We start from the raw sequence: 16,719 nt of genomic DNA on the forward strand, positions 1-16,719 counted from the left end.
TACAGAGTAGTACACAGGTGCACATAGTTACACAGCAGTACACAGGTGCACATAGTTACACAGCAGTACACAGGTGCACATAGTTACACAGCAGTACACAGGTGCACATAGTTACACAGCAGTACACAGGTGCACATAGTTACACAGCAGTACACAGGTGCACATAGTTACACAGCAGTACACAGGTGCACATAGTTACACAGCAGTACACAGGTTCACATAGTTACACAGCAGTACACAGGTGCACATAGTTACACAGCAGTACACAGGTGCACATAGTTACACAGCAGTACACAGGTGCACATAGTTACACAGCAGTACACAGGTGCACATAGTTACACAGCAGTACACAGGTGCACATAGTTACACAGCAGTACACAGGTACACATAGTTACAAAAGCAGTGTGTAAACAAGAGGCTGGGTTGATATATTTGGAGGAGAGTGTGAAGCCCAGACTGTTACTGGGTCTCAGCCAGCAAGGGAGGCGCCACGCTGCCAGATGCATCAGTGTGAACATTGTCCCAACATCCCAGTGGAGTGTTTAAGGCACTCAACAACGGGTCGTTAGCAGTGTCTCCTATGACCAACTGCTCATACCTTTCCATGCATGTAATATTCTTTTGTCTTGGTGTCGAGAATGACTGATCTTAATTACCTCAGGGAATGTTATTGATGAACAATCGTCAAGGGACTTACCAATATTAGACATATATGTGCAAGTTAGTGTACCCATTTATTGTTGTCCATTATGTGGAGTGTTTGACCATATGTTGATTTATTGGTAACTATTTTTGGCCAGGAAGTGAAGGTTATGTGGTGAAGATATTGAGCACATGAGCACATTAGTTGTATGTACAGTTTTGACCAAAGGTTCACCTCAGTTACAGCGGAGACAGTCACGTGTGATACAAGATAATTAACAACATGTTTGTAACATGGTGTAACGGGAGTGTTGAAGAGAGTTCAAGAAGAGTACACTGAGGGGTTGTGGGTCCAGCCTCAGTTAATATCAATATTTGCCATCGTCATTTATTTGTATTAAATGTTTTAATTTTTGACTAAGGAGTTTATTTCCTACCTCTGCAGGTGTGGAAGTGAACCGAGAGTAATTACAGCCCATCACTATTTCTCGAATACATATTGTTACTAATTAGGATGGGAATAATTAAATTAGTGAGAAAATCCTTAGGAGCCATGATGAGGATTCGAACCTATGTGGTGGGTATTTTCATGCTCATGCCCCAGACAATCAGGCCATGACATAGAAAAGGACTGCAATCTGGAGTTCTGATGAACACACAAGGGTTTCCTGAGGCTTCCACTGAAGCCAGACCAGGATTTTCACACAATCCCCCCCCCCCCATGCACTCTGACACAGTGCATGGGGGGTAATCACATGTTAGTGTCATTACTCTGTGTATTAAAAGAGGAGCGTCAGAGGTAGAACATTCCTAGATAACAGCCAGAGTGCAAGGGGGGATTGTGTGAAAATCCACCAGAGTGCATGGAGGAATTGTGTGAAAATCCTGGTCAGGTTTCAGTGGAGATCAATGGTCAGGAGATCAATGGAAAACATAGACTTGCCAAATATCAATAAGTATCTAGGGGAGTGAAAGGCTAACAAAAAATATACCAGTTTACTGGGCATTAACATAAATGAACATAACATAAAAAAGAATACAATCTATAAAATCACACTCAGTGATTTATCCAGCTTCTCAAAGCTGGGCATGATCATCAACAGGTCTCAAAACTGCATACAATCAGCACTAGCTGACGCCAGGCTCTATCGTGGCGCAGTGGGACACTGGCGCCTATTATGCTGCTAAAACCAATACAGGGTGGTGGTGGTGGTGTCACAACCATTAACAAATGAGGTATGAGAAATCAATATCATATACAGCACAATGGCATCACTTAAGATCCTCAGCTACCCACCTCACTAAGATATATAACAGCACCTATCACCTGGTATAAAGGATACACAATGGTAGAATTGATCCATGGTATACATTACTGCAACATGACAAATATCCTAGCAGTCAAATGACACAAATAAGGTCACAAAACCCGGACCGTAGCGGCAACACATCCGCTCGACTGAGAAAATCAAAGAGTGACCGCCCAGAGCCATGCTGGCCGGGAGCGACACTGTATCCACCTCTATGAGTCAGCTGACTCCTCTCTTTCAAATATCTCAAGCTCATATACAGACATATCTCGATCAAGAACTTCTAATTCATATATCAACAAAATAAAGACTATAATACACAACCTTACATAATAATACATATCAATAATTCAGTACATTAAAGATTATATCATGATATAAAAATATTTGAACAAAGAATTCATATTGGCAAGACATGGTAACACTGGCGGGAGAGGGGAGGAGGGGTTAAGGGAGGATTTCAAGACGTCTGCCCGCCAGCCATTATACATAAGTATACATGAATACAATATAAAGTGTAAATATATACATCTGTATCAAAAGCATGTCTATGTGGTATACATCTCACAATGCCAAAATCTAATTTAGTGTTAGAGAACAATGCAATGAACAATAATGAAAGGGAAATTACACAGTATACATGACAGTAATACATCCGAGACCTAAATTTATACATTCTCCATCATAGCTCACATAATATTTCCTATACAGCATTATGTAGCATTCCATAATATAAGCATATACGGATGTTTTTCAAGCTAGATGACATTAGGCTACTGCTATTCACTAGACTTCTAATATATATCCACAAATACATGGCAAGGACTTATGGTACAGATATATAATATACATAGATATATATGTGGAATACATTGGCAATACACATTTAATACTAGTGTGTTGTTGAAAAAAGAATAACTACATAAATTAATATTCGTGATACTAGGCTAATCAGCCAAGACATCACTATACAGTTTGAGCACATCATACACCAGCTACAGTATGATCATATTGGTGTATGTGTGGGCATAACACCACCTCACACCCATATGGTAATATCACAACACACCATGGTCCAGTATGGTAATATCACAACACACCATGGTCCAGTATGGTAATATCACAACACACCATGGTCCAGTATGGTAATATTACAACACACCATGGTCCAGTATGGTAATATCACAACACACCATGGTCCAGTATGGTAATATTACAACACACCATGGACCAGTATGGTAATATCACAACACACCATGGTCCAGTATGGTAATATCACAACACACCATGGACCAGTATGGTAATATCACAACACACCATGGTCCAGTATGGTAATATCACAACACACCATGGTCCAGTATGGTAATATCACAACACACCATGGTCCAGTATGGTAATATCACAACACACCATGGTCCAGTATGGTAATATCACAACACACCATGGTCCAGTATGGTAATATCACAACACACCATGGTCCAGTATGGTAATATCACAACACACCATGGACCAGTATGGTAATATCACAACACACCATGGTCCAGTATGGTAATATCACAACACACCATGGTCCAGTATGGTAATATCACAACACACCATGGACCAGTATGGTAATATCACAACACACCATGGTCCAGTATGGTAATATCACAACACACCATGCTCCAGTATGGTAATATCACAACACACCATGGTCCAGTATGGTAATATCACAACACACCATGGACCAGTATGGTAATATCACAACACACCATGCTCCAGTATGGTAATATCACAACACACCATGGTCCAGTATGGTAATATCACAACACACCATGGACCAGTATGGTAATATCACAACACACCATGCTCCAGTATGGTAATATCACAACACACCCGAGTGATAGTGAAATAGCAGTGATAGTGAAGTGATGGTAGTATAGTAGTGGTAGTGAGGTGATATGACAGTGATGGTGATATAGTAGTGATGGTGCGGTAGTGGTACTGTAGCAATGATAGTGATATAACAGTGAATGTAAGGAGGAAATCTATCAGTGTGAGGTGATAATGCGGAGAAAGAGAAATGATGTTGGTGTAGCAGTGACAGTGTTATGTGATAGTGAGCTGTTGGTGACATAACAGTGACAACAGCTGTCATATGGTGACACCAACAATTTGTTACTTAATATGGTCAGTATATGACCCCAAGTGTGGGCACTAAGGTGATGGTGATATATAGAGGTGATAGTGAAGCTATAGTGATACAGCAATGATAGGTTACAGTACTGAGAAGATATAGCATTGATGGTGATACAGCTGTCATTGTCAAGTATATGATACCAAAGTATAAATACCAAAGTGTTAAATACCAAAGATAGTGAAGTTATGATGATATAGTGATAAAGGTCTGTCCTTAAGTTACATTGTCATCAAAACATGCAGTCCATAATGATGCAGAAGTGATGGTGATGGTGGTGGTACAGTGAACTAGAGTGGCAGCACAACACCACAGTAGTGATGGTGGTGGTACAGTGAACTAGAGTGGCAGCACAACACCACAGTAATGGTGGTGGTGGTGGTACAGTGAACTAGAGTGGCAGCACAACACCACAGTAGTGATGGTGGTGGTACAGTGAACTAGAGTGGCAGCACAACACCACAGTAGTGATGGTGGTGGTACAGTGAACTAGAGTGGCAGCACAACACCACAGTAGTGATGGTGGTGGTACAGTGAACTAGAGTGGCAGCACAACACCACAGTAGTGATAGTGGTGGTACAGTGAACTAGAGTGGCAGCACAACACCACGGTAGTGATGGTGACGGTACAGTGAACTAGAGTGGCAGCACAACACCACAGTAGTGATGGTGATGGTACAGTGAACTAGAGTGGCAGCACACCACAGTAGTGATGGTGATGGTACAGTGAACTAGAGTGGCAGCACAACACCACAGTAATGATGGTGGTGGTGGTACAGTGAACTAGAGTGGCAGCACAACACCAGAGTAGTGATGGTGGTGGTACAGTGAACTAGAATGGCAGCACAACACCACAGTAGTGATGGTGGTGGTACAGTGAACTAGAGTGGCAGCACAACACCACAGTAGTGATGGTGGTGGTACAGTGAACTAGAATGGCAGCACAACACCACAGTAGTGATGGTACAGTGAACTAGAATGGCAGCACAACACCACAGTAGTGATGGTGGTGGTACAGTGAACTAGAATGGCAGCACAACACCACAGTAGTGATGGTACAGTGAACTAGAGTGGCAGCACAACACCACAGTAGTGATAGTGGTGGTACAGTAAACTAGAGTGGCAGCACGACACCACGGTAGTGATGGTGATGGTACAGTGAACTAGAGTGGCAGCACAACACCACAGTAGTGATGGTGGTGGTACAGTGAACTAGAGTGGCAGCACAACACCACAGTAGTGATAGTGATGGTACAGTAAACTAGAGTGGCAGCACAACACCACAGTAGTGATGGTGATGGTACAGTGAACTAGAGTGGCAGCACAACACCACAGTAGTGATGGTGATGGTACAGTAAACTAGAGTGGCAGCACAACACCACAGTAGTGATGGTGGTGGTACAGTGAACTAGAGTGGCAGCACAACACCACAGTAGTGATGGTGATGGTACAGTAAACTAGAGTGGCAGCACTACACCACAGTAGTGATGGTGGTGGTACAGTGAACTAGAGTGGCAGCACAACACCACAGTCCACCACAGTCACCTCCGTAATGTCACTGTGGTTGACTGCCGCCCTCACCACATCCAAGCCGCTCACCACATCACCGAAGACACGTGACCACTGGCCACCACCCTGGAGGTCCCTGGTGGTGATGACGAACTGGGCACACCTGGGACCCCTAGGCCCACCCAAGGCCCGCACAGCTCCTGCCTGACCTGACCTCCGGTACTGCCCCTGGAGGTCGGGTAGCATTGGGGCTCCTCCCTCACCATCATTACTCTCGTAGTCTCCGCCCTTCACCCACTCCCCCGGCTTACCCTTGTAACACACCCGCAACAGTTTAGTGTTGCGGTAGGTGTGGCCCCACTGGCCCGTACACAACAACACAAACTGTCTGGCCAGCGGAGTGTCCGGGGTCAGCCGGATGGTGACCCGCCCTCTTGTTGACCGCGCCCACCCGAGGTCAAGGAACACCAGGGTGCAGGAGGGGTCCAGCACGCCCACAACCTCACTCTCCTACAGAAAATGAAATAAAGAATGCTAATAACTGTATAACAAAATGTTATCATATTAGTTATCAAAACTCAGTAAGTCAGTAATGTCAGTAAGACTAGTGAGTGTAATAAAGTGACCTGGAGGGTGTGGGCGTGGGCAGGCGAGGGCTGACGCAGGAGTGGGTGGAGGTACAGCTGTCCGTCTTGTAGAGTTATCCTGGCGGAGCGGCGGCCATCTTGGTCTTCCTGGACAGCCATCACCCTGCCAGCCTCCACCAGCCTCTTGACGGCCACCACACGACCAGCCTCCACCAGCCTCTTGACGGACTCCCTCATCCTGCGGAGGTCCTCAACCTGTGGACAGTGTCAGCCCCATTATCACCTGTGGTCAGTGTCAGCCCATTATGACCTGTGGTTAGTGTCAGCCCCATTATCACCTATGGACAGTGTCAGCTCCATTATCACCTGTGGACAGTGTCAGCCCCATTATCACATGTGGTCAGTATCAGCCCCATTATCACCTGTGGACAGTGTCAGCCCCTTTATCACCTGTAGACAGTGTCCCCCCCATTATCACCTGTGGACAGTGTCAACCCCATTATCACCTGTGGACAGTGTCAGCCCCATTATCACCTGTGGACAGTGTCAGCCCCATTATCACCTGTGGACAGTGTCAGCCCCATTATCACATGTGGTCAGTGTCAGCCCCATTATCACCTGTCGACAGTATCAGCCCCATTATCCCCTGTAGACAGTGTCAACCCCATTATCACCTGTGGTCAGTGTCAGCCCCATTATCACATGTGGTCAGTATCAGCCCCATTATCACCTGTGGACAGTGTCAGCCCCTTTATCACCTGTAGACAGTGTCCCCCCATTATCACCTGTGGACAGTGTCAACCCCATTATCACCTGTGGACAGTGTCAGCCCCATTATCACCTGTGGATAGTGTCAGCCCCATTATTACCTGTGGACAGTGTCAGCCCCATTATCAAATGTGGTCAGTGTCAGCCCCATTATCCCATGTGGTCAGTGTCAGTCCCATTATCACCTGTGGTCAGTGTCAGCCCCATTATCACCTGTGGACAGTGTCAGCTCCATTATCACCTGTGGTCAGTGTCAGCCCCATTATCACCTGTGGTCAGTGTCAGCCCCATTATCACCTGTGGTCAGTGTCAGCCCCATTATCACCTGTGGTCAGTGTCAGCCCCATTATCACCTGTGGACAGTGTCAGCCCCATTATCACCTGTAGACAGTGTCAGCCCCATTATCACCTGTAGAGTGTCCCCTCATTATCACCTGTGGACAGTGTCAGCCCCATTATCACTTGTGGGCAGTGTCAACCCCATTATCACCTGTGGGCAGTGTCAGCCCCATTATCACCTGTAGAGTGTCCCCTCATTATCACCTGTGGACAGTGTCAGCCCCATTATCACTTGTGGGCAGTGTCAGCCCCATTATCACCTGTGGGCAGTGTCAGCCCCATTATCACCTGTGGTCAGTGTCAGCCCCATTATCACCTGTGGACAGTGTCAGCCCTATTATCACCTGTGGACAGTGTCAGCCCCATTATCACCTGTGGACAGTGTCAGCCCCATTATCACCTGTCGACAGTATCAGCCCCATTATCACCTGTGGACAGTGTGAACCCCATTATCACCTGTGGATAGTATCAGCCCCATTATCACCTGTAGTCAATGTCAGCCCCATTAACACCTGTGGTCAATGTCAGCCCCATTATCACCTGTGGTCAGTGTCAGCCCCATTATCACTTGTGGTCAGTGTCAGCCCCATTATCATCTGTGGACAGAGTCAGCCCCATTATCACCTGTGGTCAGTGTCAGCCCCATTATCACCTGTGGTCAGTGTCAGCCCCATTATCACCTGTGGTCAGTGTTAGCTCCATTATCACCTGTGGACAGTGTCAACCCCATTATCACCTGTGGACAGTGTCAGCCCCATTATCACCTGTGGTCAATGTTGTTTGGTGGTATAACACGTGTAGCTGGACCTGCAGTTTCAGCCCCCCTTTCTCCTGGCAGGGGGTTGGTGCTGGACCTGTAGCTCCAGCCCCCCTCTACTGGCAGGGGGTTGGTGCTGGACCTGTAGCTCCCACCCTCTCTAATGGCAAGGGGTTGGTGCTGGGCCTGTAGCTCCAGCCCCCCTCTACTGGTTGGGTGGGGGGGGGGGGGGGCGGGGGGGTTAGTGCTGGACCTGTAGTTCCAGCCCCCCTCTAGTGGCAGGGGGGGTTGGTGCTGGACCTATAGCTTCAGCCCTTATCTAATGGCAGGGGGCTGGTACTGGACCTGTAGCTCCAGCCCCCCCGTCTACTGGCAGGGGGATGGTGTAGGACCTGCAGCTCCCCCCCCACTCTACTGACAGGGGGTTGGTGCTGAACCTGTAGCTTCACCCTCCCCCCTCTACTGACAAGAGGTTGGTGCTGAACCTGTAGCTCCAGGCCCTTTCTACTGGCAGGGGGTTGGTGCTGGACCTGTAACTCCAGCCCCCCCCCCTCTACTGACAAGAGGTTGGTGCTGAACCTGTAGCTCCAGGCCCTCTCTACTGGCAGGGGGTTGGTGTTGGACCTGTAGTTCCATCCCTCCTTTACTGGCAGGGGGTTGGTGCTGGACCTGTAACTCCAGCCCCCCCCCCTCTACTGACAAGAGGTTGGTGCTGAACCTGTAGCTCCAGGCCCTCTCTACTGGCAGGGGGTTGGTGCTGGACCTGTAGCTCCAGCCCCCCTCTACTGGCTGGGGGTTGGTGCTGGACCTGTAGCTCCAGCCCCTCCTCTACTGGCAGGGGGGTTGATGCTGGACCAGTAGCTCCAGCCCTCCTCTACTGGCATGGGGTTGGTGCTGGACCTGTAGCTCCAGCCCCCCTCTACTGGCTGGGGGTTGGTGCTGGACCTGTAGCTCCAGCCCCCCTCTACTGGCAGGGGGTTGGTGCTGGTATTGTTTAGGAGTTTGTTGGCAGTTTCAAGGCTTCAGTCTCTTGGAACCCAGCAGTGGTCTGTGGTTCGCTGTCTTTCTGGATGCTTTCCCGGTAGGTTGGTGGAGTGTCACCAGCTCTCTGCGCCTCTGTGAGGGGGGCCAGGATCCCGGGTTCAATAGAGGATCACGGGTTCAATCACCATGCAGGCCAGAAATGGATCCGATGTTTCCTTTCACCTGATGACCCTGTTCACCTACCAGAATATATTTATCCAGGAGTTAGACAACTATTTTAGATTGTACGTTAAGGAAAGTCAGTAGTTGACCTTGGGGAACCCCCAATAAACCTAAGAACAGGCTTCCTCTCCTCAAAACGCAACTCAATATCTTGTGATATGACCTATGAGAGAAAATAAAAAACTTACTGTTAATTGCTTCTGGGGGATCTCTCCAGTGATTTCCTGAACTTTATTCATGATGCTGGAGGCTGAGTCTCCCAGGTGTGCGGGGTCAGCTGTGGCACCTGTCTCCGTGGTCGTCATCTCCAGAACCTCCCTGATGGTCTCCTGGACCTGTCATTACCAACACAAACATTAATGGTGGAGGCTGAGTCTCCCAGGTGTACGGGGTCAGCTGTGGCACCTGTCTCTGTGGTCATCATCTCCAGGGCCTCCCTGATGGTCTCCTGCACCTGTCATTACCAACACAAACATTAATGATAGAGGCTGAGTCTCCCAGGTGTACGGGGTCAGCTGTGGCACCTGTCTCTGTGGCCATCATCTCCAGGGCCTCCCTGATGGTCTCCTGCACCTGTCATTACCAACACAAACATTAACCCTCAAACCGCGCATATCATATATATATGATATCAGTGACAAAACCGAAACCGCGCACATCATTTATATATGATTTCGTGTCTAGCACTATAATTTAAACGCCCCGCCTGGGATAGGGGCAGCAATAGTACAGCCATGACCGATAGTTGCCAGATGCCACCTAGAAAAAAAATCCAGGCCAACATTCTTGGGTGTTACAGTGTCAGTATTGAGCAAGCCACCAAGGCTGGGGCACGCAGCACGAGCTCCCAGCACCGCTGTTCAGCTTGTGACCACAGCATCGCCTACAAATGCCATAATATGCTTGTTCATGCTATTATTTAGCAGTGATAGTATTACTGAAGCCCCCTGACTGTGATAAAACTGACCAGGATTCTGAAAATAGCAGGATTGTGATGATATTTAGCGCTGTGCTCCATGGAGGGAGGAGTAAGACTGTGGAGGGAGGGTTGTGGTGTCGTCTTCTGACTGTGTATGGCCACCATTTATTGACTGCACTCACTATACCAGCTTAGTGGTTCGCCATGGTGAACACAAATGTAGATACTTATATATAACGTGTGTATATTGTGAGATAACAGCGAGAGGAATAGGTTGGGAGCCGCCATTTTGGTGAGGGAGGAGCGTCGTCTGCACGACTTGGCATATTGTTAACTGATGGCCACTATGGTCTTTGGGCACCATACCTGCTTATTTGTACAGGTATGGTGAATAAAACAGGTAGATACTTATATATAATATGTGTATATAGCGTAATAACACCACAAACAATATTGTTGGAGGAGAAATATTAGTGCATCTGGCCTTGAGGGCGGCCGCCGATCAGCTGACTGTGTGAGTAGCTACGTCTTTGTGCCTTTACTCACCATACAAGCTTAGATGTACAGTTATGGTGAACAAAACATGTAAATACGTATATATAACGTCTGTGTATAGTGAATAAATACAAAAACAGTATTGTGGGAGGAGAATGAGGGCGAGTGTTGGTGGTGTTGAGGGAGGGAGTGGGAGGGAGTGGCAGCGAGTGGCTCGCTGGTGTTTGGCGGTCACTCCTCGTTGCTTTTTGACTCACAAGACCAACTTAGTAGTTCGTTATGGTGAACAAAACATGCAGATACTTATATATAACCTGTGTATATAGTGTAACAACAGCAAAACTATTTGTTTATTTTTTTATGAACATAATAATTGAATCACTAATATGCACACCATAATTTTGAGTACAGCGATGGTTCACACATTTTATTATATAAATATACTACAATTCACTGTATGGAATAATATTACTGCAAAAAAACTAAGAAAAAATCAGAGACATTGAAATAATTAGGTAATAATATATTTGTGGCAACTGCCGTCTGACAGCTCGGGCGGAGTAGACCTCGTCTGGTGAAGGCTCTGCCAACGCCCCTTTTTTGCCACACTTCCCTACCCTATTGCGGCTAAAATATGCCACCTATGATTTTTTTTTTTTCCGTGATCAGGGAACAAAAATGAACACTTCTGTAAGACGAAAGATTTTTTTGGATTTTTTTTTGTTGCGCCTGTGGGTGTGAATTCCATTTGGGCCCCTAGCGGTTTGAGGGTTAATGTGGAACCTGGACTATAATGAAGCATCAGGCTCTGAGTAAAGTAACTGGACTATAATGAAGCATCAGGCTCTGAGTAAAGTAACTGGACTATAATGAAGCATCAGGCTCTAAGTAAAGTAACTGCACTACAATGAAACATCTGGCTCTGAGTAAAGTAACTGGACTATAATGAAACATCAGGCTCTGAGTAAAGTAACTGGATTATAATGAAACATCAGGCTATGAGTAAAGTAACTGGACTATAATGAAACATTAGGCTTTGAGTAAAGTAACTGCAGTACAATGAAACACCAGGCTCTGAGTAAAGTACCTGGACTATAATGAAGCATCAGACTCTGAGTAAAGTAACTGGACTATAATGAAGCATCAGGCTCTAAGTAAAGTTCTCTACACTGACCACAGTGTAGAGAAACACCAAGATGACAGTTGACTTTATTAATAAAAATGTTTTAGGTGTTAGAGCAAAAAGTTTCCTATATATAAAGTCTACTCTCATCTTGATGTGTCTCCATGTCAAAAATGTTTATATAGAGGCAATACTACACTCAGTTGGGTGAGAACAATGTGACCTTCAGCAGCGTACCTTCACTGAGGTGTGGACAGTCTTGACATCTGGGAAGAGTTCCTGGCACTTCTGGAGCCAATTTTCTACCTCCATGTTGCATTGGTCAACTTCATTGATGGTCATGAATACTTCCTGTGCTGTGTTGACTGTGTCGAGGCTCCCCAACATGGCCTGCAGCTGAGTCTTCCCTTCCTCTCCTTGTGTTGTCATATCCACCACACTGGTATCCTCCAGTTCCAAGAGCTTCATTGCTGACTTGTTCTGCTCTACCAGAGCATAGAGTCTGTCCTGGAGCTGGAGGTGTTGAGTCTTCCAGTCCCCCAGCTGCCCCCGATACTCCCCCAGCTGGGACAGTACCTCTTCACAGCTGGTAATGAGGCTGCTGCTGATGCTCTTCTGCTCCTGCACCAGGGAATGTAACTTCTTGCTGATTCCTCTTGCAGGAGCTTTAATGGGTTTTCCTGGTACAACCTCAATACCTTTTAGTTTTCTGATAAGGGCCTCCATACCATAATTAATTGGGAACTGAGTAGCAGCTGTGGCAGCATGCTGGGCATGGCAGCTGGGGCAGGTCAGCTGCCCATTCTTAATAGCATTGTTAATACATTGGGAGCAGAATGTGTGTCCGCAAGGCAGTGTGCGAGGCCGTAGCTGATTGTCATCATAATTGTTAAAACACACTGAACATTCCTCTGGGTTGTTATCCTGTGGAAAAAAATATTTGGTTAAGCTAGAAGAATTTACAACAAAAGTAATAATACAATACTGTACTGTATTTACAAACACAAATTACATAATATTTACATAATTTCTTTTTACAGATGAGCCTCGGTATTTGTACTGCTCATAATTTGCACTTTTCGGTATTCAGATGCTGTGTTCATGTTCGGTATCCATCTGTTTGCTTGGCATTCAGATGTAAACACGCATCCCTGATGCATCAGTTTCACCATAGCAGTGGTTGTTCAGTGCACAACCTACTACACTTTTCTCTTGGATATTTTTTATATTCATATTGTAAATAAGTCACCTATGAAAGTTTGTGATATGAGCCAATCGAAAAGAAAAATGGTTAGAATCACGATACAGATAAAGAAAGATCTCATAGCTAAATATGAGAGTGGTACCTGAGTACCTCTTGTTACAGAGTTTGATATGCCTAAATCTAGTTCTCTATTAAAAGAAATGTGCGCAAAATGAGGGAAAGTGCCAACCTTTTCTTGAAATTATCACCTTGACAAACTATGTTACAAATCTGTTGAATGACAATGCTATGTCTCACTTTAAAAACATTTTAATACACAGGCAAAAACAATCATCCTTGGACAAGTTTCTTGTAAGGAAAACATTCAGTGAGTGTAATGAGGGAAACAGAAAAAGACAGAAAAGAGAAAGAGAAAGAACATCAGAAGCACAACTTCCAGAAGTTTTAATGTTAGGGAACTCCCCTGCCAAAGAACATCTCTCTTCCTCTGCCTCACTAGTTTCCACATATGCCATCAACTCTCCGAAGTACAGGTAAAGTGTAGTGTGTTAGCATTTATTCCATTTAATTATTGTATAACTATACAGTATTTATTTTTGTGGTTTGGAACTGATTAATCCAATATACATTATTCCTTACTAGCTGTACTTGGCCACGCGTTGTTGTGGCTCAACAACGCATGTGTGTTGTTGAGCCACAGCAACCTTCCCCTGTCTCCCAGTCCTCCCCACCATTCCCCAGTCCCCTCATCCTCCCAACCATTCCTCACTCCCACTTCCCCTCAACCATTCCCCACTTCCCCGACCCCTAGTCCTCCCCCTCATCTCCTCCTAACCATTCCCCACTCCACCATCCCCTCGTCCTCCACACCATCTCTCACTCCCCCGTCAACTCAACCTCCCTACCATTACCCCCTCCCCCGTCTCCTCATCCTCTTCATCATCACCCACTCCCCTGTCCCCTTGTCCTCCCCACCATTCTCCATTCCCCGGTTCCCTCGTCCCCACCATCCCCCCACTCCCGTCCCCTCGTCTTCCCCACCATTCCCCACTCCCTCGTCCCATGCATTCCCAAATGATTTGATGTTCCCATTAGAAAATTAGGAACATCAAATGATCTGATGTTCCCATCACTGAAATATAAGAAAAACAGTTAAAAAAACAAAATGAAAAAAACAACAATCTATACTCACAAAATTTATGGTATGATAAAAACACAGCTCAATTCCAACGCCATGTCACACAAAATAATTACTGTATGCACTTGATTATCCGGGATTTGAATATCCTGAAAATGCCCTTATACGGCCAAAATCGTGAATGGATAAAGTTATCTCAATATCAGGCCAAAATGTCCATAGGAGCCGGAAAATCAGGTGTTTGTCCGGATAAAAATCTGGGCCGGTTAACTTGCTGCCGATGTTGCAATATCCGGACAGTCAGCCAGACAAGGAGTGAATTGTCCGGATATGAAAGTCAGGCCGCGGGCCGTACCGTATTAATCCCGTATGGCTGTGGCTCGAGGCGCATGGTGTAGGAGGGGGTGGGGTGGGTGGGTTGTGTCAGGAGAGAGGGGAGCGTTGGGAGGGACCACCTGGGGGGATAAGGGGGATGTGGAGCGGCCTATACACTACAGTACAGTAATTACCATTAATTTTAGAACAATTCATCATAGCCAAAAACAAAAGAAATACTAGAATACTAACTATTTTTTCCAGTGATCTGACATCAATTTTTGTGTTACGTCTTTCATTTTGGTATCAAATTGTGCATAATCTAAAGGCACATATTTTAAAACTAGCCCCATAATAATAAAACAATAAATAGAATTTTAACAAATATTTTAACTTTTGGACACTTTTTGACGCTTATCACCACATAATTATTTATATCTTTCCAGTGTTTTGACATCAATTTTCATGTGACGTCTATCATTTTGGCATCAAATTGTGTGCAATCTAAAGGTGCTCATTTTGAAACCGCACCCAGATTGATCAGTTAAAATTTTAATTTTTAATACATATTTTAATGGAAGATTTCAGACCGCGTCATCCGAGACAGCCCAGGAGAAAAACTGATGTCACCGGAAAGCGACATCGGAGCATGAAAGTGATAATTATTAATACACTCACCAACACAGGTTAGTGACAACTGTTATGAGCCACCAGTCCCTCATAATATCCACCCCACCCAGTATGAGAGTTATAGTATTCCATACTTATACCATGTTTGGACTGGCTTATAACCCATTAATATGCAATACAACATGTGTAGTCAGGTAGGTAGTACTGAATTTATAAGTGTTTCAGGTTCTCCAGACAACAGTATTAACAAAAACTCCATGATTTGCTCATCATCAGCTCTACTGAACTGCCTGAAGAACAAGAAGTTCAAAACTGTTCGAGTGTAACCCATCAACTGATTACATCAGAGATAAACTTTAATGATACTGTACTATTAAATCTATCAGAATAGATAAAAACAATCACCACAGCACCAGGCAGATGCTCACTAAACTAGCTTATCCCAATGATAAGTAAAACCTCATTCAATCAGCTACAAATATAAAACCAATCTTGATACTAATGAATACCTTACCAAGCAGCGTTGATCCTCCTCTACAGACTGCATCATATTATATTAATGAGTGCCTTACCAGCAGCGTTGATCCTCCTCTACAGACTGCATCATATTCACAAACAAAACCCAAATCTTATCAAGCAGTGCTACACCAGGAATGGAACGATTATTGCTAAGAAAGAACAGCAAAAGACATGAAATCAAAAGTGTCCAACAATTACTGGTTTTCTTTGTTGATTGTGACATAACTGGAAGTCAGTGAACTTCTAATATCATTGTTGAGAGTAACACATGAGTGATCAGGCCTTACCTAGCCTAACCATATTTAAATTTTGTTTTTTATATATATATATTAATTACTAAATGCTTCTTTTTTATATCAATGGCTTTAAATACATATAATTTACCCTCTTATAACTATTACTACAAAGATTTCAATTTTATAAAATGTAATAATTTTTTGAATGCTTAATTTGTCTAGTTATCAGATTCTTACCTTACAATATTTGCAACTTACCCATTTATCTGTTGATACTAACACTTCAATTTCCCAAAATGTAATAAACCTTGAACTCTTAATTTGTCAAATTATCTGAATCTTTAATTCATTACTTTGTGAATTAAAAATTAATAATTTAATTTCTCACTTATATATCTGCCCAATAATATTAGCTACTAGTCTTGTTTGTTGTCTAATATTCCAGTATTGTTAATGGATTCTTAAGCTTTAAGTACATCAGTGTTTCCAGGCGATATGTGTTTGTTTCTATTGCATACCCTTATCCAACTTGTCTTATTACCATATGATATTACTGTATTACAATCTTAAGAGATTACTGAATTTTTAATTTGATTAATTATGTTTCCTTTTTTATTAATTAATTTGAATCTGAATCCATTTATTTATTCATAATCTTAATCTAATTGTCTAATTCTCACTTTGTTCTCTCTTTTTTTTTTTGCCTGTGTATTACCTGTTTATATTGCATATCTTTGCCCATCTTGTATTATTACCATATAATATTCATGTACAGTGGTACTTCAGCTTACGAGCGTCCCTGGTTACGAGTTTTTCGGGTTACGAGCAGGAATTGCTCGGAAAATT

The 16,719-nt window shown here is 44.4% G+C and overlaps 2 protein-coding genes across 3 annotated transcripts in view; one reads left to right on the top strand and one right to left on the bottom strand.

Moving 5' to 3' along the window:
• The window catches only part of LOC123752090 (tripartite motif-containing protein 5-like), a 548,342-nt gene that overhangs the window by 198,554 nt on the left and 333,069 nt on the right, over positions 1-16,719 (top strand). The window lies entirely within an intron of this gene.
• LOC138371998 (E3 ubiquitin-protein ligase TRIM32-like) overlaps positions 1,625-16,719 on the bottom strand; it is a 43,594-nt gene continuing 28,499 nt past the window's right edge. The window contains exons 3-6 of one of the 2 annotated variants that reach the window (XM_069337038.1): positions 12,069-12,755; positions 9,483-9,629; positions 6,264-6,479; positions 1,625-6,147 (exon numbers count right to left, since the gene is read on the bottom strand). In XM_069337038.1, coding sequence (XP_069193139.1) covers positions 5,635-6,147; positions 6,264-6,479; positions 9,483-9,629; positions 12,069-12,755 — 1,563 coding nt within the window. In that variant the 3' untranslated portion in view covers positions 1,625-5,634. The remainder of the gene's footprint in view (positions 6,148-6,263; positions 6,480-9,482; positions 9,630-12,068; positions 12,756-16,719) is intronic. The other variant, XM_069337039.1, reaches the window with a different exon arrangement.

This window comes from Procambarus clarkii, chromosome 37 (assembly GCF_040958095.1).
Source record: "Procambarus clarkii isolate CNS0578487 chromosome 37, FALCON_Pclarkii_2.0, whole genome shotgun sequence".
Classification (NCBI taxonomy): Eukaryota; Metazoa; Arthropoda; class Malacostraca; order Decapoda; family Cambaridae; genus Procambarus; species Procambarus clarkii.